This window comes from Scardinius erythrophthalmus, assembly GCF_964197995.2.
Source record: "Scardinius erythrophthalmus genome assembly, chromosome: 5".
Taxonomy (NCBI): domain Eukaryota; kingdom Metazoa; phylum Chordata; class Actinopteri; order Cypriniformes; family Leuciscidae; genus Scardinius; species Scardinius erythrophthalmus.
In genome coordinates, this window is record NC_138225.1 from 29,067,307 (window position 1) to 29,092,447 (window position 25,141).

At 38.2% G+C, this 25,141-nt stretch overlaps 1 protein-coding gene across 10 annotated transcripts in view; it reads right to left on the minus strand.

The window, feature by feature from the left end:
* Window positions 1-257: 257 nt before the first annotated feature.
* The window catches only part of ncor1 (nuclear receptor corepressor 1), a 134,596-nt gene continuing 109,712 nt past the window's right edge, over window positions 258-25,141 (minus strand). For 7 of the 10 annotated variants that reach the window (XM_081365543.1, XM_081365541.1, XM_081365542.1 and 4 more), the window contains 24 exons: window positions 24,383-24,534; window positions 24,040-24,160; window positions 23,783-23,878; window positions 23,550-23,635; window positions 23,297-23,465; window positions 22,810-22,929; window positions 22,623-22,703; window positions 20,062-20,288; window positions 18,788-19,109; window positions 18,434-18,664; window positions 17,543-17,743; window positions 16,699-16,848; window positions 11,743-11,892; window positions 11,481-11,622; window positions 7,779-8,251; window positions 6,429-6,554; window positions 5,754-5,899; window positions 5,432-5,673; window positions 4,349-4,495; window positions 3,983-4,101; window positions 3,784-3,837; window positions 3,397-3,600; window positions 2,489-2,662; window positions 260-2,381 (listed from right to left, as the gene is read on the minus strand). In XM_081365543.1, the coding sequence (XP_081221669.1) occupies window positions 2,173-2,381; window positions 2,489-2,662; window positions 3,397-3,600; window positions 3,784-3,837; window positions 3,983-4,101; window positions 4,349-4,495; window positions 5,432-5,673; window positions 5,754-5,899; window positions 6,429-6,554; window positions 7,779-8,251; window positions 11,481-11,622; window positions 11,743-11,892; window positions 16,699-16,848; window positions 17,543-17,743; window positions 18,434-18,664; window positions 18,788-19,109; window positions 20,062-20,288; window positions 22,623-22,703; window positions 22,810-22,929; window positions 23,297-23,465; window positions 23,550-23,635; window positions 23,783-23,878; window positions 24,040-24,160; window positions 24,383-24,534 (4,142 nt within the window). In that variant the 3' untranslated portion in view covers window positions 260-2,172. Of the gene's footprint in view, window positions 2,382-2,488; window positions 2,663-3,396; window positions 3,601-3,783; window positions 3,838-3,982; window positions 4,102-4,348; window positions 4,496-5,431; window positions 5,674-5,753; window positions 5,900-6,428; window positions 6,555-7,778; window positions 8,252-11,480; window positions 11,623-11,742; window positions 11,893-16,698; window positions 16,849-17,542; window positions 17,744-18,433; window positions 18,665-18,787; window positions 19,110-20,061; window positions 20,289-22,622; window positions 22,704-22,809; window positions 22,930-23,296; window positions 23,466-23,549; window positions 23,636-23,782; window positions 23,879-24,039; window positions 24,161-24,382; window positions 24,535-25,141 lie in introns of all 10 variants that reach the window. The other 3 variants (XM_081365538.1, XM_081365540.1, XM_081365544.1) reach the window with 3 other exon arrangements.

Here is a 25,141-nt window from a genome sequence, read left to right on the forward strand (position 1 = left end):
TTCAGTAAACAATCTGATGCTATAATAGTCAGCACTGTTCTGACTAATGCTGCAGCATTCAGTAGCTAATGCTGGGGAACCAAAACTGAAAATTGTCATCATTTATTCACCCTCATGTCATTCCAAACTAGTATGACTTTCTTTCTGCTGTGGGATCTTCATTCCACAATATCTTGGACATTCCACAATATCTTGGACTTTCAATCTTTTTTTGGTAGATGATTGAAAAGAAAAGCATCAGAGACGGGATACAGCGCTGTCCTTTTCAGAGAGGTGGAGCTCTGTTCTACTTTATTGATTGGTCTGCACATTTCTCATCCACTACTGAGGAGACGGAGTGATACAAACATTGGATTTCAAAATCAGGGGACAAGTTACTTTTTTTCAAGTCTTGATTCAGAACAGACCAGAAAAAAAGAAAGTCACCCTTGCAAAGCTAAACTGGAAATAGACTGACGTGATGAGCAATTTTAATTGTCTTTAAGATTCAAGTTTCACCATTTTTGTCAATGCCATTGTAAACACTTGACATCCCATTAAAACAGGATGAATATAACATTGATGCTGAAAGTCATAGAAAAAAAAAGAATGTGGAAAAAAATCCAAACATGAGCTCAACATTGTTTTTTAAACTTCTGAAGAAAACAAAACCATTATATTAAAATAAAGATCAGACTGGTGATGTTATTTGCAGAAAGCAGAAGCACATAAAGTGGAAAAAAGCAGGATCAAGAGATGCCTTCAGATATCAGGGACCCCCATTAGCTTTTATCACATTCAACTAGTTCTGCACTGAGTTTATTCACTTTCAGACAGATATTTAGATCTCTGAACGAGTGCAGCAGCTGAGATAAATGGTACCGATTTAACATGCTTAAAGTTAATAAAAAACAAAAGTCACATTCCCAATGCAGATGGAGTAAGTGACTAAAACATGAGCATATCTGAAAGCGTTCCAGACCTCTGCATGACATGAATAACTTACAGGTAGTATGATTTTAAGCTTCTTAAAATTACTAAGGAAAAAAGTGCAACGATGGTGCAGAGATGTACCAAGTTTGATACTTCCTTTTTTTGTCTTTGTATTGGTTTTGTGGTCTAGGAGGAAAAAAGAACAAAACAAAAAACACACATTTTGACAGAATACACACGTCATACGTGCTCCTTTATGATTAGTAAGAGAGGCCTTTCCCCTCCCAGTAACATTCTTCTTCAAAAAGAAAAAGGGTTACTGGGGAAAGGTGGCAGACCTTGTACAACCTAAGAAAAGCCCTGTAAGAACGGTAGGCAAATTAAAGATGACGAGTCGTGTCCAACTGTCAGACATTCAACTGTAGGGTCAAACACTCTGAACAGATCTGCAACAGGCCACTGCTAAAGATTAGAACCAAGTCGAAAAGAAAAGCAAGAGAAAAACAGAAGAAACATTCATCTCATATCTGAAGTTTTACTGTGAATAAGACTCCTACAACAGAAAAGGCTGATACCGTCTTTCATTTAGTCCTGTCCTCCTATAACAGTTGATGAAGGATGTGACTTCCTCCCTGAAGTAACAGGGCAGAACACATCTCAACAGTGCTGCATAGACAGGGTCCACATCTGAGGGGGCAAACGTAACAAAGTCCTTTTTGCGTTTCATTGGGAGTAGTTTTGATTAGACCATTACTTTCAGATGTGGGAAGCTCAACGCTCTTAACCCGACTGACCACAAAAATTCCCACGCGTCTTGTTCCACCCATTCATCCAACTGGGATAAATTTAAAAAGCAATGTTAAAATGCAGAAAAAAAATTGTTAAATGAAAAACACTGCAAAAGGTTACTCTATTTACATACATTGATTTTTCTTTTTTTAAAGACAAACAAAATCTTTACAGAAACAAATTTTCAGAAAACAAGTCTCTTTACAAGTTCTTTTTAATCGTTTTGACTTTTTCCACGATTTTGTCCAGTTCTTATCCCCAAACGGGCCAAAAACCAAAGCATCGGTTCAATCCTGAAAATGAGTGGCTCTAAGCAATGCTCTCTCTGACCACCAGCGGGCACTAATTAGCACCAAACGTACGACCTCCTCCCCAGCAGAGTGGCAGTCATAAAGACAGCGAAAGAAGGGCGATGGTGAACAGGAGTGAGGCATGGACGCTTGTGTAGGAGAGGGAGGCGGGTCACCTGCCTCAGTCGTCGCTGTCCGAGAGGGTCTCGTACTGCTCTGACAGTAGCGGTGGCTCTCTCTCCCAAGCTCGCGTCGGGGCCACAGGGCCAGAGGCGCCACCCTGAGGCTGCTGCTGGGACTGCATGGAGGGAGATGAGCAGGCCATGGAGGTGGGAGGGGTACTACTGAGCATGCGCATGGTCAGGGGGTTATAAGGAAACTGCATGGAACCTGGGCAGGAGGAAAGAGAAACAAACATTTTAAAAATCAGTTTAATTTCAACAAATGTAGCTCTAACAAAACCATTTAATCTAACAATCAAGAATCAAGAAGCTGACCTGTGGACGACGGCCTGTCCTCCCAAGCCCAGGTGGGAGCCTGTCTATGGTAATCACCCTCCGAATGAACGGAGGACACAGAAGAGGGACGCTCTCCTGAAGAGTATGCCTGGCCTGGGTTCGGAGACTTTGATTTCCTGCTGCTAGCTTTGCTCTGAAGCTTCTGCCTTCCTGCTGTGGAGGTAGAAAGATGGACAAGGACATCAGCAGTTTGGTCTTGAATGATATGCAAACATTGAGACTAGGGGTATTGATGATAACCGTGATACTTAAATTAGATACTGGTGTCATGTTGATACTACAAATATGATGATATAAATAATCCAAAGCCAGTAAACATCTGGTTGACATGTCAATTAGGTGGTTGTACTCCAACCTTAACACTGGTTGCCACCCATCATAACAGAAAATATGACGATACAGTGTATAGCTACTACTGCCCCACAAGATCATGATGGACGAAATGAGAGACGAAAGCGAGACACTACCTGCACTTGAAAAAAATCCATGTGGGAGTATTTTGGATCATGTTAAAAAATATGAGGTGTAAGACTGAAGGAAGTGCCAAAATTATGGTTTTGTACAGCTGTAGAGTCTCCCACTGTCTACATGCGTATTTTGAGAAACGCAAAGTAAATTTGAATATGAATTTGACTGATAGCATTATTTTTATTTATTTCTAAAGATATTGTGATAATATCAAATTCTTCAGGCCATGATAACTGGTGTGGTGAAAATATGATCATGACAGCCCTAATTCAGAGTGATTCTCCAATGACCAGTATTAGCCTTGTAAATTCATTTTCATGTTAATAAGCTGGCCCACAAAGCACTTTTGCAGAATGTTCTGTTTTAGATTAATGTATGTTCATTGATGTGTACAGTACAGTACAGTTTACAGTATGAACCTGTGTTAGGGGACGGGCTGGCCTCCTGTCGGCTCTCTGAAATACTGCTCATGCTTCCTGAAGTGTTTCCTGTGCCCAGGTGAGCTTGCTGCTGGTCCTCCTGCTTCTCCTCCATGTTCCCCATCAGAGCCTTCCTGATGATGTCCTCCAGACCCAGATTACTGGCTGGATCACTAAATGAGTGGTTTCTAGGGTTTACACTGTCTGTACAGGACAACACACAGGAGTTTTTTAATTTGAGAATAGTTTAAGCAGCGTTTAAAACTTGTGTCAAACTATGAAAAACCTTAAATGCACGAAACATGAAAATACATCAACTGACGTAAATGGCATGTCAGGTAAGTTCTTCATGGTGAAATGAATAATACTGATAGTTGGGAAACTCACTTGATGATGTTACTGCTGGGAGATTGAAGATCTCTGTGCCTGGCTGAGCATTACCTGTTCAGAGAAAGGGCAAATGAGAAGTAGAAATAGGTGGCAATTGTCTGAATAAAAGACGTCAAATTATCAGTGCAGTGAAGTAAGTATCCTGAGCTTGAGTGGAAATAGGTCTCTGACAAAATGGGTTTGCACTGCCACTGACCGACTTCTGCTTTGCGGAAGATCTCCTGCTTTTTGGACATAACCATAGGAGACGTGCTCTCCAGTTTGGTGAAAAATGAGGGCAGGTAACTGCCACTGCCTGGGGAGCGCGAGTCAGTCCTAAAACAAAAGAAAGGTCAAAAGATCACAGTGAAGAATAGGGTTGGCCAAAAATAACACAAAGACAATAAACAGACAACAGTCTGAATATTCAGGTACATGGGCAGTCCAGTTTGCTTTACTATTTAATTTTCGATTTAGTGTTTTTTTCCCTTAAACAAATGTCTGAAAAATTATATGTAATTTAAAAAAAAGTGTAAATAAAGGCTCATACACCTAGTAGTGCAGAGAGACAATGCGTTACTACCTCTGTTCGGGGAGCTCATGCTCTCGTCTCTGACTCTGCAGCATACTGGCCTCCTGTTTATCTAACCCAGAATAACCCTGAGGAGGAGAAATGGGCTCATAGCTGCCTTCGACAAGCCCTCGACCTCGATCAGGAGACCTGCCTGGCCTGAGAGAGACAGAAAGATAAGAGACTGCTGCTGGGGCATTGTTTTCAGTGTGTATAAAGCATCTCACGCATTTTGTAAGGAGTTTTGCAAGCATTAAAGCGCCCCAACTATGCCAAACACTTTAATTTCTCACAAAGAGTCTGAAAACAGTTTGTTCAAAGATTTAGGCTTTGCCTCATTTCTCTGTCTTACCCCTTACTCTTACCCCTTCCCCTCGGTTTTGCGCGTTCATGTGAGGGGAAGTGGTGTCCCAATTCTCATTTTGATTAAGGGCTAGGGCCAAGGCGTAGGGCTACATAGCCCTTGAAACGAAGTCTGCGGAGGACCACACTTGAAAGAGAGGGGTAGGAATTTCTCAGAAGTGAGTCGCACAAATGTATGTATTTTCAGCAGTTTAATGACACTCGTGTTTTATGATACCTTTAATAAAACGTTCAAGCGGTTTTAATTTTAATGTTTTTGTTTTGAATCGCTAGTTAACCGCTAGCTAGCAGCTAAGCGCTATTTGCCGTTTGCTAATGTTTTGCTTATGGTGTCGCCGGCGCCGCCGTTAACTACAATGAAACAATGTCTTTGACTGATGGCACACAAGCGTGCAAAGATAAAGAGAGACTAGGCAATCGATATCACAACCTGAGACGACGGCATCTTCGTTTGTTTATGTCAACGCGTATCGCCTCTGTTGACATAGCAGCCAGCTAGCGGAAAGTAGCGGAAAGGGAAGATGACGCAAACGGTAATCGAGTGGTGTCTCATTTCTTAGAGAAACGTTCTTCCCCCTACCCCCCTTCACTCATATCGAAGGGCAAGGGGAAGACGCAGACAAAGGGGTAGGGGAAGGGGTAAGACAGAGAAATGAGATTGGCCCTTAGTCTCTCTAAACCCCTCCTTTCTGAGAGCCTACTCAGCAATTTAGATTTTGTGTCGACGGGTACCTGGCTCTTGGCTTATCGGAAGAGTTCTCGGGAGATACTCTGCTTGGTGGTCTCTGGTGGTGTGTAGTTGGAGCTGGATTTTCTGGGCTATAGCGGTTAGGGGGTTTAACTCGACCTACAACACCTCCCATACCAGAGCTCTGGAATGTGGAGGAGAGTGAAGAGGAGGATGAAGAGGAAGGCAGCGAACTGGATGATGGAGGAGGATCCTGGCTCTTGGCAAAGTCTTGTGTAATAATGTGCTGTGAGAGAAAGAGAGAGAAAGTGAGGGCAATGAAGTGAATGACGTGACATAAGCATCAGGAGTAGGAGCGCAACTTACTGAAATGTGGTCAGCGAGGGTCATGATGCGGTGTGTTTTTGGGACGGGACCATAACTGTCTGCTTGTGAGGAGGGAGGCTGGTGGGGTGCAGAAGGTCCTGAATCTCCTGACTGCCTGTACCGGCGGCTAATGTCAAACCTCAATCCTACACAACACAAGATCAGGTCAAAGAACTGACAGAAATTACACTAGGGTAAATCTCACGAAAATTATTTTTCAAAGATAATTTGTATTTATTTATTATTAATTCCAATTATTATTAATTGTGATTGTCATTACTGTAAGAGCATTTTTTATAGTAAAAAAAATCAAATGATTTTTGAAGGCAGTATACAAGAAATAAAACCACAATGAATTAATGTTCCATAATATCTCTAGTTATTTTTTTTACGCATTATAGAAATAGGATTGAGATTTTCTTTGAGAAAATGTGAATGTGGCCGTAAAATGTCTGTCACAAAAAAAATAGTGTTACAATGCAAAAAATCTTCTAAAAAGTACTAACAAATTCTAATATAAGCTTAATTTGCAAAAAATTAAGTTTTAATTTTTTTTTGATGGTATGATATAACCTGTATATGTTCCTAAAATATTTCATGAGATTCACCCCATCTTGATTAAAACACGCTCAGTTTCCAGTTTCTTATGGAGGCAACAGGGCTTTGAAGTCTCACCTGTGGGTGGCTGAGAGCTCTTTTCTGATGGGAAAGGTCCTTCATTCTTCTCTTCTCTCAGGGCTGGAGAGTTAGCAGGGCTGATCACCTCAATTCCCCCTGGAGCGTCATAACGACTGGATGACACTGAAGGACATGCAAACATGCTGTTATAGTCTTGTAAGTAAATAAAGCTTGTTTGTTGTGAGAGAGGGTGTGCCATCTACACCTTTAGCACACTGTTTTCAACCTACTTCCAAATACAACCCCCTGGGGGGTATTGCTACTGTGGCACCACCATCAAAACGAACAGAAATGCATCAAAAGGCACAAATGTTATAAATAAACACTGTTGTTATAATTAAAATCTGTTAATATCTATGTGAATATTTTAAGCTGAAGTGTGGTTTGGCAACACCATGCCCATGTGGCATAAAAACTGAGTAGATTACAAGTAGTTGGCACTGAAGCATCCTTCTAGCTGACTTTATAGTAAGTCAAAGAAAGAGAACAAATTTAATTCCCGTGGTAAGAACTACACTCCCTATAATGGAATTACCCTGTCAAATCTGAGGTCAGAGGTTTGTCACTGTTATCAGTCTCAATTCCAGCTGGATCACAGGTTGTGCTTTCTAGGTTTCCTAAGACTATTAGGTCTCATGGCCTCAATGGCACTGGTCATCCCATTAGGTGTCCTGTTAATGCCTTCTCTTAGTAAATCCCCAAGTTCATGCCTTGTATTTGTCTTACAAGTTGTCTAATTTCTTGAATCATTCTTTTGCCTCTGAGCATGATATAAAGATGTCTACGACCTTGTGCTCAACTATCACAAATCTAGCTTATGGTGAGACTCTGTTGAAGTGACTGAGACAATTGCTTCCTGTTTGCTCTGCTTTGTAGTATGTACATTACTTTTAAACGTTGAGAAGTTGGTAAGAATTTTGTTTTTGAAATAAATTAATACTTTTATTTAGCAAGGATACATTAAATGGATCAAAACACTGTAAAGGCATGAATAATGTTACAACATATTTATTTCTATGTCCAATAAAAGCTGTTTTGAACTTTTCATCAAAGAATCCTGTTTCACGGTTTCCAGAAAAATATTAGGCATCCCAACTTTTTTCAACATTGATAATAAGAAGAAATGTTTCTTGAGCAGCAAATAATCATATTAGAATTATTTCTGAAAGATCACATAAGAGACTTCTGTCAAAAATGTTTAAAAATATTATTGATCCCAAACTTTTGAACGTTAGAATAAATTTGAGTTATGAACTGTGATGTGTTTCGTGACTACTGGTTTCAATAAATTGATTATTATTACACAAATTAATTATAATTAAACTTTGTCTATCTGATGACACTCACTGCTGCTGGAGGAGTCAGAGCTCTGTGAGCCTCTCTCACGGGAATCCTTATCTGGGGCAATCTGGCGTGTGATGATGACATCAATGAAGTTTGCAGCAGTTATGGTGGTCTTCCCATGCGTGCGCAGCTCCTCCTCCATGCGTGACTTCGTGGGTGGGGCTTTCTCTTTGCTCCCTGCAGCTCCTCCACCCTCTGCATACACAGGATGGGAAGGTTTCCCACCAGGAAGTGACACGTCACCATATGGCGATTGCATGGAACGCCGCTCCACCTCCTGTGACTCCTGTGCTGCCCGCCGTGATGACATCATGTCATCATCCCGGGAGCTACTGTTATTATGCTTGCTCTCCTTGACTTTTGCAACATCCATCTGTGGGGCAGAGGCAGCAGCGTCCACCAGGGCGGCGAGGGCGTCAGCTGCATTGTTGTATCGGGAGTTGGCTTGAGGTGCAGATGCTTGTGAGGGCATTTGCCTGGACAAGCAAAAGTTGCACGGTTAATAGAGAAAAACTAATTTTATAATCTACAAATCAACAATTACATAAAAAATAAGAACAAAAAATGTTATAATAAAAACAAATAAAATATAAATTATTTAAATATATAAAATAAAAAATATATAAAAGCTCATACAAATTAATATACTAATAATATAATAAAAAACTACATAAGCTTATATTACAAGTTATTGCAATCATATCATTTATTTATAAAGCACATTACAACTGCACATGCAGACCAAAGTGCTGTACAATCACCATGCAAACAATAAAACAAAAAACAAAACAAAATGAACCATTAAGTAGCACTTAAAACAGCCACTCGAGTGAGGCCAAAATTGGAGAGATATAATCACTCTTGTAAGCACACAAACGCAGCCAGGCCGGCGTGTTTGGAATTAATTTCAATTATAAAATAGAAGCCTGAGAGGACACTACATAAAGCCAAACACGACAAGAGTGAATAAAAACAAAACAATTATCTTCTGGTTTCAAAGGAAGATAAATTTGTGTATTGTCGGCATAAAAGTGCCATATTTAAAAATAAAAATAAAAATAAGATAAATAATCAAGCCCAGAGGAAGCATATACAAAAGGAATAAAATAGGCTCAATAACAGAACCCTGAGGTACCCCACAGGTAATAGGTGCTGATAATGAAAATGTACCAAGCTTCACAGAACATTATCTGTTCTCTAGATAAGGAATGAACCGCTTTAAAACCAACCAAATGTAAAAATCTGGGCTGCAGAGTAGTGTTGCTTTCGTCAACGAAAATTATGACGAAATATTGTCGTCAACGAACCGTTATCACCTGACGAAAACGAGACGAGACTAGACGTAAATGCATGGTCATGTGACGATGACTAAAATACATGTATAATGCAATATCGTTGACGAATAAAAACGAGACTAAATGTGGTTTACAAAATAAAAACTATGCTAAAATGTCTCTTCATTTTCGTTGACCAAAACGAGACGAGACGAAATGTTATAACGTCACGACGAATGAGAGAGTTGTGCGGGAACCCATAGCTTTGTCGGCTTTAAATTCTGGTTTGCGATCTGGTCACCCGATTATCAGCGAATTTAACATTACTCCATTAGTTATTCTATTAAAATGTCTCATTGATATATTTGACACATTCATAATCATTACTTTTGCCAGTTCTTTGTGACAGCTGTATGTTATTGGCAGCGTCTCTGGTCGCGTCATCGCATCAGCACCAGAACATGGAGATTTTATTTTAGAGAATAATCGCACAACCCATTCGATATTCTTTAATTAAACAAACTAATCGAATATCCAAAAATCGTGAATCCCAGCATGGAATCTCTTGTTTCTTTTCCCAAATCTTCACTCACGTCTCACGTTTTCTAAAGGGATAAACGTTTCTTTGGTTCGCTTTTAATTAGGCCTATTATATTCGTATTCTTTACTGTGGTAAAGTAGAAAAACGCTGTAGGACAGATAGCCTACATTTGTACTTGCATGTCAAATTCTTTTTAACACAGTTTGTGCTTGTTATATTAGACATAGGGCGCGTCAAGTTTGGTTGTAAAGCGCGTTTCACACGCGCGGGTGATTTTTAGTTTCACTTTCTCTGGCAGTGCAATCTCAAACATAGCCTAAATATTTCGCCCTTGTGGAGGATAAAATTCGCTCTTCAGACCAATTTACATAAAGTAGAAAACACGAAGATATCATAAAGAGATCGATGGTCTCTTTCCTGCTCGTGTCCCACATGCCACATCCCTCTCAAAGCGCAGAGTGGTAGGCTATATCACGCGTCTTTGTGTGGAAATATAAAACGAGTTTTTATTTTTTTAAACACCCCCCCCAACCACCGCCGGTAGTTGGTCCATTACCGCGGTGGTAAAAAAAAACTGCCACCGTCACAGCCCTAAATATAGGCTACTAGCCTATAATAAGATAACCTTGAAGTTCTATATTGACTGGGTTAAATAGAATCGCATTACTAAAAAGAGACTAAAATACAATTTTCATTGACTAAAACTAGACTAAAATGTCATCAGTTTTCATTGACTAAAACTAGACTAAATGTCATCAGTTTTCATTGACTAAAACTAGACTAAAATGTCATCAGTTTTCATTGACTAAAACTAGACTAAAACGTCATCAGTTTTCATTGACTAAAACTAGACTAAAATGTCATCAGTTTTCATGGACTAAAACTAGACTAAATGTCATCAGTTTTCGTCGACTAAAACTAGACTAAATGTCATCAGTTTTCATTGACTAAAACTAGACTAAAATGTCATCAGTTTTCATTGACTAAAACTAGACTAAAATGTCATCAGTTTTCGTCGACTAAAACTAGACTAAATGTCATCAGTTTTCATTGACTAAAACTAGACTAAAATGTCATCAGTTTTCGTCGACTAAAACTAGACTAAATGTCATCAGTTTTCATTGACTAAAACTAGACTAAAATGTCATCAGTTTTCATTGACTAAAACTAGACTAAAATGTCATCAGTTTTCATTGACTAAAACTAGACTAAAATGTCATCAGTTTTCGTCGACTAAAACTAGACTAAAATGTCATCAGTTTTCATTGACTAAAACTAGACTAAAATGTCATCAGTTTTCATGGACTTAAACTAGACTAAAATGTCATCAGTTTTCGTCGACTAAAACTAGACTAAATGTCATCAGTTTTCATGGACTAAAACTAGACTAAAATGTCATCAGTTTTCGTCGACTAAAACTAGACTAAATGTCATCAGTTTTCATTGACTAAAACTAGACTAAAATGTCATCAGTTTTCGTCGACTAAAACTTGACTAGAGTAAAAAGAGTATGAATGTGACTAAAACTAATAAAAACTAAAATGACAGCCTGACACAAAGACTAGACTAAAACTAAAATTAAAACAGGCTGCCAAAAACAACACTACTGCAGAGTTGTTATGTGAGTTATGTGACGGACATTTACGACTCGGTTTAACCATTTACGAAATGGTTAAACCTCATTCTTCCCTAAAAACGACATTAACTGTTCAAGAACTACCTTTTCTAAAAAAAATTAAGATGCAAGGTAGCTTTGAAATGGGCCGAGAGATCTCCAATTCTACAATAAAAGTTAATAAGTTAATATAATACAAAAAAGTGAATGTGTGCATAATAAATTTTAGTAACTAATTTATTAGGCTGATGTCATGAATAGTGTGTATTGCTCACATGAGTGGGGTAATGACGCTCTTAGTGTTGGTGCCCTGGAAGATGCTCGGCCGCTGCTGGAGGACGCCCTCCTGTGATCGCACAGAGGGTGAGGTGGAACACAGGGAACTACGGCTGCCTGGTCGGCCAGGCTGTTCAGGACCTGCAACATAAACAGTGATAAGTCCTGAGAAAACTGGCAGAACAGCTCAGTCTGTTAAGATGGAGCAGAATGGATTATTATTGGTGCCATTATTTCCTTCTATGTGGCAATTATTCTTACCTCCACGCATATATTCTACTGCGGCACGTTCCCGTTCTCTCTGATCTCTCTCTCTGTCTCGCTCCCGTTCTCTTTCCCTCTCCCTCTCACGTTCCTTCTCTCGCTCCCTCTCCACAATGGCTGCATTGGCACTATGATGGGCAGGATGTCCTGAGGGGAGTGAAGAACAGGCAACACATAAAAAACAAACAGGGGTTACAATCAAACGGACCCTTTACGTTTGCTGTAGTTTGATGGGGCCAGCTGTGTTACTGTAAGGGATAGAAGACAGATTCATGATTTCAGCGATGCAAAATTATTGTGTGGATATATAAATGCATATAAATAACTCTGGCATTATCTATTCCAATGGTTCCCAAACTTTTTAGAGTGGTGTACCTCAAAGCATTTAATATCCTTCTGCATACCCTCTCTTCCACTTACACTGCTGTCACACTTTTCCCATTAAGGTACAATATTTGCCCCCTTAAATTGATTTTCACGTGCATTTTTTCCCCTTTATGAAGACAAAGTTTTTCTAACCCTATAAAATGTATGTCATGTTTGTCAAATTCTGAAAATTCCATTAATTTAATTAATTTATTGCTTTATTTACTATAACTAAATCAATAATTTCAATCAAATGAAATCAACAAAAGCTGCAGTGGCAACAAGCTACATCTAGATGTATTTACACAGTTTAATGCTGCTCAGAGGTGGCCTGAATGCAATTACAATATGTCATAACATTATTTAGGCCAATGTTTTAAAAATGTTCAATAAAGAAATATGAAATGGCAAAAACGAAGTGATAATATTAAATATTAAACTAAAGCAAGCTACTGTCTCGATGAGCAAGTCATCGAGTCAATCATTCAGTAATGAAGCAAGTGGCAATAGTTAAGAATGGGTCATTAAATAATTCGTAGCGAAACATTGAAGTGTTGGAGAAGCACAACAGTTCTGCTGTGGCTTTCATTGGAACTATTATTTTGTTGCAAAATAGAGCAAACAATATTTACAATGTACGTCACTTTATATTACCTTTTTGTTTCTTGAACTGTTGTATGAATTCAATGTAATATTTGCAATCGTGGGTATATTTAGGAAAAATGCATTCTTGCTCATATAATATATGATCAGCATTAAAAACAAGAACTCACACAGGGTATGTTTCTGTATTGAAGAGAGTTTGAGTCTTTATGTACTCTGTGTCTATACTTGTTCTTTATTCTAGTAAGAGCTAAATCCCCACTTTTGCAAAAGTACATTGTCGAGAATTACTGTAATGTAGTGCGATTTGCAAAGGCAGATACTCTGTATGCAATTATGCACAGTGCTTGTGTGGATGCAGTCAATTTTGACCACAAAAGATGAGGTGATTTGATTGGATGTCATGTATTTTATCTTTTACAGCACTACCATTTTCATGTTATTTTAATGTGGGGTAAAATTAAATGAATGGCAAAACAGCATTTTGTTTGCGCACTCCTTCGGTCACTTCAAGTATACCAGTTTGGGAACCACTGATCTATTCAATACACTTTGACCCACGTTATATATTATATATATATATATATAAAAAGTATTTTATCCCTTTTCCACAGAAATGGTGCTGATTCCTGTGGGTGGGCGGAGAAACAATGACATAACTAACAATTTAAATACAAAACCTGCTCACAAACAAACATGCTTCATCATTGTTTTTGTTTAAAAGTCTTAGAAGAATTTCCAAAGAATATTTAAGCTGTGTCCCAAATTACGCACTATACACTATGTACTCAACCGTGTAGTGCATGAACTTCAGAAGTTTATTTTGTCTTTCAACATCGCAGTCTGATAGTCCCTCCCCCTCCAAAAGTAATTAAAGCTGCGACAGTTGAGTGCATGAAGTGTCCAACATTCCACACTTTGTTTTTTTTCGGTTAAATAAGTTTATCATCCGGGTACTAAAAGTGCTCTTTTTCTTTTTAGAATTTTCAGTGTGAACGCACTACTCGCAATATTTATACAACAAAATGGCATAGAATTGTGCACAAGTAAGCGATTTGGGACACAGCTTTAGTGTCTTTATGCAATCACAAACTGCTTTTGATGTAACAGCCACATATTACAACAAATGCAATTCAGACCAATCAATGGAAACATGATATTTGTAAAAAAAAAAAAAAAAAAAAAAAAAAAAAAAAAATTATATATATATATTAGGGCTGTCAATCGATTAAAATTTTTAATCGCGATTAATCGCATGATTGTCATGAGTTAACTCGCGATTAATCGCATTTAATCGCACGTTTTTTTATTTGTTCTAAATGTACCTTAAATTAATACTTTTCAAGTTTGTAATACTCTAATCAACGTGGGCATGGATAAATAGATGCTTTATGCAAATGTATGTTTATTATTGAAACCATAGTCAATATAGAGCATAAGGAGGAGACATGTTTCAAAGGTCATAGATGTTTTTCAAAGAACTTGTTCATGTCTATTAGACATGTAGAAAGAACAAAAAAATGCCAGGTTACCATTACTTCTCTTTCTTTGCACTGTGCAATTTACTAACACAAACATGATTAGATTTTTGCATGACAGGGGCAGCTCTTCTAAAAATGCTAAATGTAGGCTACATTAATTATTTATTATTACATTGTAGTTTGTCTCTCTCTGTGCCCATTTTGATGAAGCTAAATTCTCAATAAAAATGTTTTCATTGGTATATTTTACTGTTTCTGTTGTCAACGGAATGAATTTGAAATGGTGACTGAAACGCGACCCATTAAGACATAACCAGCTCTTCCGTCTAAGATGTTAAGTTAATCTGCACAAAAATTCTGATAATCGAGCCGTCGTCTGGTGAAATCAAATACACATAAGATAAAGACAATATCTGTGCTCTGATTTCGGCTATACTTGTAAAATTAGAGAAGCAACATAATATCTGTGAATTAAAGAGCTGCTCCTCCGCGCGAGACGCAGAGAGAGAGAGAGAGCGAGCGAGAGAGAGAGAGAGAGGCGCGCGCGCGTGCTGAGAGAGCAGTACCGGCATTACCGGTAGATTCTCAGAAACTAAATAAGGTTTGGGCGCTTTGTTGAAGGGAAAAAAATCGCTAAAGGGGTCTGCAATGTCGGCAAGTTGGCAACACTGTGTATCTCCATTTCTCCAACTAGGGGTTGGGCCACAGGTCAAACAGAAAATACGCGCTGCGTTAATCGCGCGTTAAAAAAATTAGTGCCGTTAATATGATTTTGCGTTAACGCGTTATTAACGCGCTAACTTTGACAGCCCTAATATATATATATATATATTTTTTTTTTTTATACAACATACTTGGTCTATGAAGTCGCTACATAAGGTGCTTCTAGTGTTCGGGAGCTTTGTTGGTTACAATCAAGCAATCAAAGGAGCATAGCGGTGGATCTTCATTTGATATTAAGAACTTGTGTTACATGAGATGAAGACTGAACTCAATAGTTTTCTATAATTTTTTAAAAATTATATATAGAGCAGGTTACTCTCTATAAGTATTTTGCTATGGTGAAATGACGTGAACCTGACTAAACCTCAGAGAGAATCCTCACGCTCATAGGCTGCTGCCTCTGTAGATACGCGAGTAGCATAGTGTTGTTTGATGATGCGAAGAGTGAAAATGCAAAAACTAAACTAGTAACACTGGTATCGTGCTTTACCAAGGAAGACAACAGGAGAATCAGCAACTGTAGGGCCGAGGAAACAATAAAAACTCTGACAAGACAAAAAAAAACGACTGTAAACATTTATACAGCATTCACAAGGTGGAAAGATTTGATGATAGAGAAAATCCTGAGTAAAGATGCCAAAGAAGAATAAAAAAAATAAAAATCAAGCTTGATTTGAAGGAAAAACAGGTATTTGTATGTACCGTATGCACTCTGTATGTAAAGACATGGACAAAGCACATGGAATGATAAAGATCAGCTGTTGCAGTACAACACTGACAGACTGAGATTCAAGGAGCCATGAAATGGTTCTAAAAGCATATTCACACAGAGAGCAAATATATCTAGCAATTACATTCTCAGTGTGAATAGATGTTTAGACTGTCAAGGTCTACTTACCTCCAGACCACCTGCATTCCCAAGACAAGCTTGAAATATGACACAACTGAGGCCACATTTGCCTACACTGCATGCACAGGTGGGCAGGTGCAGGCAGGATCTCAGGGGAGGTAGATGTAGGGAAGTACTTGCAGCAATTGGGAGTTTGACACTTTCGTTGCCTTTTTAATTCCGACTAACATCCTACATATTTCTACGCACATCTTAAGACACAATTTGTTCTAGAACATATCATGCAGACAATGATACCAGCAGTTCTCTTCGTTCTTTGTAAATGTTAATAAGCTCAACCTTACCCCTCAAAATTGTACAAAATGTGTGTCAGCACCCACATAATTCAGCAGGAAGCCTGCTAAGTTCATTAAACTGTGATATTAGTTTCCAATCTTGGGTAATTTGATAATTACGGGTTGTACAGACGTCACTACTTATAACATTCAGGTTCAGATGGGTTAAAAAAAATTGGAATTGGGTCAGTTGGACTCTGGACTAATTTTAATCAGGTCTGTCTGGGGCTGGGTTTTTCCTTTAAAAAAATAAATGTATTTATGCACGTCAGGTTCAGGTAAGAAGTGATTCGGTCAGGTACAGATTTTTAGGACTCGTGCTGTTTTGTGTATTTTTACACAGTCATCACAATCAATTCAGACCAACTCACAAATCAGGTGAAATGTACTTATTTTTGCCGTGACACTGTAGATTTAGTAGTAGCGCACTGACACCATAGTGGTGTAGAAAACGGCTGCAGTTAGTTTTAGGTGAAAGAAAGAATCTTTAATAAAAGAGCAGCAGCGAAGGGGCGAGTTTCTAAAGTACCACCACCACCAGGACTAGATGGGGAAGTTCAGGTGTTGGATAGGAGAGGAGGGGTGGGATCCTCACCTGGAGATATGGAGGCAGGGTTGAATGCCCTAGGAGGGAAAGGGGTCTGAGGTCCAGGGATGTAGTTGATGCGGTCCAGGGAGGGGGAACCTGTACCCCCAGGGTGAGGTAACAGGATGGTAGGTGGCATCTGGGCTAGATCAATTATTCCTTTTACAGACAGAAGCAAAGGGCCAGAGGGTGAGCATCCACAACCAATCAGCTTCAACTTTACTTAAAGAGCCAACACCCTCTACTGATCTTCTAGAAGCATCTTATGACACTAGACGAAACACTAGAAGAATTTAAAAATTTGAATGAGCTCATTAATAATGTATCAAAGGAGTTCAAATTACAATATCAGGATAGGTCAGGGCTGAAAGCTGGTTTCCACAAGCTTTTCACTCTAAGCAAATTAACTAGCAATTAGAACTAGCAACATGAAGCAATGTATTTTGTAAATTTAGACAGCAGTACCTGCTAAGGGTCTGAGGGTCAAACTCCTTCAGAATCTGCTCTATTATTAAGAAACTTCTTATCATTTTATGCAAAATAATGTCACATCAAAACCAGGTCAAAGTTTAACAGGTAACCTTGTTCCTGGAGATGTTACAATAGGATGCAGAGTGAACATATGTAACTAGAAAAAAGCCCCAGCCCTGGATTTAACAATCTAATTGAACTCAATGAATTGACAGCGTGCAAATAGAATTTGTTTAAGGGTCATTTGCTTCTGATGGTCTGGAAAAGGTTGCCACTAGTTCACACAAACACAATATCTACAGACTACATTCTTCCTTTGATCCCTTCATTCACTGTCACAAACACACACACACACACACCCTTAGACAATCATGCCCCTTACCTCTAGCTGGTGGGTATGGGATGCCAATGGACTGTTCACGTGGTGACAGTCCCCTTGCAACATCAGGGAGTGGTATGACCCGCATCTGCTGCGAGGTGATGTAATCGTTCATAATGGTTTGCCGAGTGTTCTCCATGGTGTACAGCTGGTAAGTGTTGGGGTAACCTGTAGGCGACGGTTGCCGTTGGAACATGAACGCTGCTGAGATATACAGAGGAAAACAAGGACTAGAGGTGAAAAGACAGCTGTTCTTGTCTTGACGTCAATGGTGGGGATTTGCCACAGCAGAGTCGAGCAGGAAATGCTATTACCTAATGCATGAGAGCAGGTTGAAAAACCAAAACATGATGTTTACCAATGAGATGGGAGTAGTGCTTTTAAGAGAGAGTCATTACTTAGAACAATTAATTAATTTTGTGGGTGACGCATGAACTGTTTTTTGTGCAGGCCTGTTTGTGGTTTTTCAGAACAGAACTAATTCATAATTCACAAATTTTCCAGACTTAGGAAAAGCGTAGCCACGTCACATGCGTTCTGAGTCTGATTAAGTAATGCAGTTTAGAATGAGGTTACATCTTAGTCCAGGGATCAGATTTACAAAACAACTATGGTTGTACAATGTTTCGTATTTTGTAAAATACTTTTTAAAATTAAATCTTCATTGACATTAAAATGTTTGACATTCTAAATGAAATGTATAGGATCTTAATGTGAACAATTCACCCTTGCATGTTGAATTTTTTTTAACCTCGTAATTTTTAAATCAAACTATCATAACTGGATCATCAGATGAAGACGACAGACTTTTCTCTGGAGACCTATGCTGGACTCTAATCTAATTTGTTTTCATGACTCTGGCCCCTGGAAAGATCCCATAATGCCTTAAATTACCTGGGTCCAGGACTCTGTGGTGAAAGGCAAGGCTGGGGTCCAGGTGTGGCGCCAGGTGAGTCCGGTACACCTCTCCAGGTACCCCAGGTCTGTGGTGAGGGTCAAAGGGGCTGTGAGAGCCATGAGGGTCAGCCCCAGAAACAGGTGACTTGGCGGGAATACTGTCTCTCTGGGTTGGGGTCAGAGCGCTCTTCCTCTCGTGAGAAGCTGGTTTACCTGTTGTTATACTTCCTATTCAAGAAAAAAAATCAGCAAGATGACCTGTGAAACTGACTGCTAGACGTAATCTATAGGAGCAATAAAACGTTTTGAGTAAATAAAAAGTAGCCAAAATGAGAGATGAGGCATTCATACCCTCTTGCCCTCGCAGTAGGGGTGATCCTCTGGATATAGAGGTGCTGGTGTATGTAGGGGTTCTGCGTGCATTGCTGTCATCATACATGCCTGGACTGAGCTGAGCTTTTCCCACCTCTGTGTGTGTGGAGCGCAGGACAGACGTAGAGTTTGTGTGTCGGACGCGCTCGGATGCCTTTACATCTTCGTACTTGGCCCTTTCGCGCTCGGCCGCCTCGATGGCAGAGTGTGAGATCTTCACTGGGCTTGTGATCAGAGATTTAACATTGTGCTTGATGGCCGACGGGTTCACAGTACTGCTCTCATACTTCAGAGGAATACCCTGCATAGATGTGGAAAACAAAACAATGCATGGTGAGAAAATTAGAGGGAGATGAAGAGAAACTCTTCTCTTAAGACATTCAAAGCCATCTTCCTTTTGACTGATCTGAATGTGATATGAATGTATTTTTAATGTTTATTTTTCTTTATAAGTCTCCTATGCTCACCAAGGCTGCATTTATTTGATCAAAAATACAAAAAAAAAACAGTAATATTGTGAAATATGACTACAATTTTAAATAATGGATTTCAATTTTAATATACATTAAAATATAATTTATTTCTGTGATGCAAAGCCGAATTTTCAACAGTCATTACTCAAGTCTTCAGTGTCACATGATCCTTCAGAAATTATTCTAATGTGCTGATTTATTATCAATGTTGGAATCAGCTGTGCAGCTTAATATTTTTTTATAACCTGTGAACCTGTGACTCTTTGATGAATACAAAGTAAAAAAAAGAACAGCCTTTATTTAAAATAGAAATCTTTTGTAACAATATACACTACCGTTCAAAAAGATTCAGCAAGGATGTTAAATTGATAAAAAGTGATAGTAAAGATTTATATTGTTAGAAAAATCATAGGTTCCAAAAAATATTAGGCTAAGTAGCACAACTGTTTCCAACACTAATAAAAAACAATTATCAAATCAGCATATAAGAATAATTTCTGAAGGATCATGTGACACTGAGGACTGGAGTAATGATGATGAAAATTCAGCTCTGCATCACAGATATAAATTATATTTTAACGTATATTCAAATAGAAAACCATTATTTTCAATTTCAATAATATTTCACAATACAGTTTTTTCTGTATTTTTAATCAAATAAATGCAGGCTTGATGAGCATAAGAGACTTATTTCAAAAACATTAAAAATAATGTTGCCAAACTTTTGACCAGTACTGTACATTTCAGTGTGGGAAACAACAAAAACATAAAATCTTGTACCTGAGCAATGGGTCCTTCCATAACAGGAGTTTTGCGACTATCTTGGGTCTCCTTACGAGGAATCTCATGAATTGAGCGGCCCGTCGCCTTTATGGTGTTCACCCCCTCGTATGGTTTACCTTTCGTGATGCCTCCCTCAAAAGAGCGTATGGGTGGACTTTCCCTCTTGATCTGTTTACCGTACTTGGAGGCCTCATCATAGACTTCAGCAGATGTTCTTGGAGTTCCTGAAACACAGGGAGAGATAATTTAGAAATTCCCTTAATATATATATATATATATATATATATATATATACACACACACACAGTACCAGTCAAAAGTTTGGAAACATTACTATTTTTAATGTTTTTGAAAGAAGTCTCTTATGCTCATCAAGCCTGCAGTTAAAAAACAAACAAAAAAAAAAAACAAAAAAAAAAAACAGTAATATTATGAAATATTATTACAATTTAAAATAATGGTTCTCTTTTTTAATATATTTTAAAATGTAATTTATTTTTATGCAAAGCTGAATTTTCATCAGCAAGTACTCCAGTCTTTGGTGTCTTATGATCCTTCAGAAATCATTCTAATATGATGATTTGATACTCAGTTATTATCAATGATGGAAACAGTTGTGCTGTTTAATATATTTTTTTGGAATACTTTTTTCAGGATTCATTGATGAGTAAAACGTTAACAGCATTTATTCATAAAAACAGCATTTATTCAAAATAAAAACATTTCTAACAATATAAATCGTTACCATCACCTTTCATCAATTTAACGCATCCTTGTTGAATTAAAGTACTAAATTCTTAAAAAAAAAAAAATAGTTATTGTTCCCAAACTTTTGAACGGTAGTGTATATTGTTACAAAAGATTTCTATTCTAAATAAATACAGTTCTTTTTAACTTTTTATTCATCAAATAATCCTGAAAAAAGTATCTCAGGTTATAAAAAAAATATTAAGCAGCACAACTGTTTCCAACATTGATCATAAATCAGCATATTAGAATGATTTCTGAAGGATCATAAGACACCAAAGACTGGAGTACTTGCTGATGAAAATTCAGCTTTGCATCACAAAAATAAATTACATTTTAAAGTATATTAAAAAAGAGAACCATTATTTTAAATTGTAATAATATTTCATAATATTACTGTTTTTTTTTTTTTTTTTTTTTTTTAACTGCAGGCTTGATGAGCATAAGAGATTTCTTTCAAAAACATTAAAAATAGCAATGTTTCCAAACTTTTGACTGGTACTGTATATATATATATATATATATATATATATATATATATATATATATATATATATATATATATATATATATATTAGGGCTGGGTATTGACACAAATTTCACAATTCGATTCGATTTCGATTCGCAAGCTTGCAATTCGATTCGATTTCGATTACGATTCAATTCGATTCAATATCGATTATTTTGGATATCAGGTTCAATACATGGCAAATTTTCTCAAGGAAAACAAATCTCTTAACTAATGCTGTTAACTATGGGAGTCAGTTAGCCTGTAGGCTTCATTAGCCTACTATAATATAGCTTAAAAATAAGGTAAAAATTAACTGATTTGTATACAAACACTTAAATTACACTTTTATTTATTTTTATAATAATAAAGTTATATGAAATATAAACATTTAAATGGTGGCTGTCATAAAAACCTGCCAGATTTATTCAAACATGCATTAAAAATAGAAGAACATTAAAAATTATAATGAATATGTAATATGGTGCATATATTTAGCAAAATGCTCCTCTCCAGAGTTAATTTTTCTAGCTGACTAACGAGTTTATGGTCACTGGATATGTTTTTTCTGAGGTAAATGTGATGTTACATGACATTGTTTGCAAGCTGATTTACTGACGTCTTTCCACGGTTGAAACACTGATTTGAGCGATTCCATGTCACATGATACGGATTTCAATAAGTTGTACACCATCTTTTAACACACTTTCAGATGCTCATTCATGTTTATTCCGCGCTGTAACTGGTGTTATTAAGGCGGAAGAGAAGATCACGTGCGCTCCGCGCTGCTTCTCTTGAGCTGAGCTACGCCAGAGCGATCTCACGCCACAGCGCCAAAACGGTATTTATGTTTTTGAATTGCGTAATAAAATGGACGTAATTTGAATCTGAGACTTTGTTTAATATCAATAATATCAAAGCACAAAGATTAGTGCGATTTATTGGATGGGATGCACGCAACAATGTTACATTCACTCATCAACTGAAAACAGGATGACTAATCGATTCTTGGGATTTAAGAATCGATATCGTTTCGTAAAAATGAGAATCGATTAAAATCGAGAAATCGATATTTTTTACCCAGCCCTAATATATATAGATATAGAATAGAATAATTATTAATATTAATGAAAAGTTTTCTCCTGTATTTGGTTGTTAAGCAAAAGCCTAAGTTGGAACAGCATTATTATTTGAAATTATTTGAAATCCTTTATATTAAAACAACTAGTCTTTAACTATAAATATTTTTTATAAAATAATTACATATTTTCAGGATTGAAGGAGTGTGGTGGGTCAGCATTACCTTGCATGATGGATCCCGCGAGTATGGATCGATCCTTAGACTCATGTGGACTTTCTCTCGGCAATGCTCTGCTGATCAAACCTGGCAGCGAAAAATGTCTTTAAAAACCACCATAGGCAAACATTCTCACTTCTTCAACTCTTGTGCTTCATTCTTCTCAGAAAAAGCAAATGAAAACATGACTAACCTTCATAAGGTGCCGTCTCACGTGCTGGGTGTCCAGGGGACCCCTCCATGATGTCATATGTGCGCTTGAGATCGTGCCCCATCCGTGGGCTTCTAGTGCCCTCTCTAGGGTTCTTAATAGCTGTGGGAACATAAAGCGAGATGGATATATTATTATAATAAAATGAACTAAAAATATCAATAGGCCATGTAAAAAAGACTCCTGGTAAGCTCTGGCTGTGGTGCACCATAATAATAGAAACTCTAGTCGTAAACATGTGATTTAGCCCTTGAAATGAAGCACTTCACCATCTGACTCCACTTGTGCTGTGGTGTGACTAGGACTGGACAATATAACATAAAAATGATCACTTTATAACTATAACTTTTTGACAATATTCGATATAATAGAAACCAAAAAGAATTTTAAAATCATATATCATCACAAATATAACATGAATAACATTAAATATCACCCAGTCCTACTGGGAAGCAGATTTGGCTCTGACCGTCAAAAGAGAGGATGTGTCCGCTTTTGCCTTCGTAGATGACGTGAGCTTTAGAATGGGCTTCAGCTCGGCTCTTCTCTGGGCCGCTCAGGTCCTCTGTGGCCAGTTTAGCAATAGTGCCTTTCAAGAGATCCGCTGCTACACTGGACTGAGTCAGGGCAGGAGTGCCCTAGAAAGAGCGAGCGTGAGAAATACTTCACAACTATAAATGAAAATTAAACAAATACTACACAAAGGCCTATAATAAAGGTACCTGCGTAATGGAGCCACCTCTATACGTCAAGCCCTCTGGGCCTTTTCCAGGTGGCCCTCTCATGTCCTGAATCTGAATGGGTCCTCCTGGGAGCAGAGGAGAGAAAGAAAAACACCATTCAGTTAGTGTTTGAGTTTGTAGTCAAATGTTCTGGAGCTGCTTCTATTTCACATTCATGACAGGGGATTAACTCTTTGATTTTAGTCATTTTATTGTAGATTTTATCAACTCACCTCTGACTACTCCCTCATACTGAGCTCTGGATAAGAGACCCTCTGCCTGAGCGCTCTGTCCACGTGGAGAGCACTCCTCTTGCTTAATATATGACACTAAACACACACACACAAACACAACCACAACCAGGTGTTTAGAGTACATATAGACCGCATGAGGTTATCATAGCGAAACTCGACCACAAAAAGCACGACTTGAAAGACTAGTTAAGCTGAGCTTGTATTTATACTCTCAGAACCCCTCGTTTGCCTCTCACCAGGTTTGGCAGGGTCTTGCTGTCTTGGCAAGCCGAGTGAGATCGATCCTGCTGTGGTCTTGACTACCTCCGGTACGTACACAGCATGTGTTTGAGACGGAAGGTATGTTCCTGGCGTTCCCTGAAGGGCATGGGTGGAAGAAGACAAGTCAGAGTGGAATACCAGGAAAACTCCTGATCCTCTGGCCTGATCCCATTATATGTAGGAAGCATTAGAAACTTAGCAGAAGCACCACAAGTTTTAAATAACAACCAAGCTGAATATAAGAGCTGAATAAACAAATAAGGAATTACTATCATATATTTGTTAAATGAAAAAACAACAACCACCAAAAACTCTTACCTGTGAAATGGAGCCCCCCTGGATGAAGGAGGGCTTATCTGTAGGTTTGGAGGTGGGAATGAGGGGCGGAGGAGATGGAATATTGGGTGGCCTGTGGCGGGAAAACGTCATGCGGACATCTTGAGCTGCCTGGTTTGGTGCTGGCTGAAGAACTGTGAGAATAAAAAGATAAGAGAAACAAGGATTGAAAAGAGGCGGGCAAAAGAGGATCACTCTTTATCCTCACTTATAGACCTTATGTAGCCCCGCCCCTTTACAGTGCTGCGCTCGTTGTCTTTTGTCTTCCAGTCTGTATTTTCACATCGATCTTGCGTATTTATGAATTAACGGCTCGTTTTAAAATCTTACCGTTCTACTGACATTTGTTAAGACATCTGCTTTAAACATTACAGTCCTCATAATAACTTTCGTTAACTTTACATTAAGTAAATCCACTTCAAAAGCTAATTACTCCTGGACAGCAATGCCATAGAAATATACAGAGCGACCGCAAAAACGGAAGTTCAAAGACAATATTCTAAAGATGGCTGCGCCCTTGTTTCTCTGGCGCATAAGGTCTATACTACGGGGATGTTGAATGCTTGAATCTGATTGGTTGACGAATGTTCTAATTTATTTTCAGGGAGACGCACGGCTAAATTAGTTCCAGGCAGGTCTTGACCGCATTACAGTTCCATATCACTTCGCCAAATGATTTCCGTTATTTCAAAGGTCTTTACAGCCCACAGAACTAAAACCCACAACGACACTGCCCGAGCA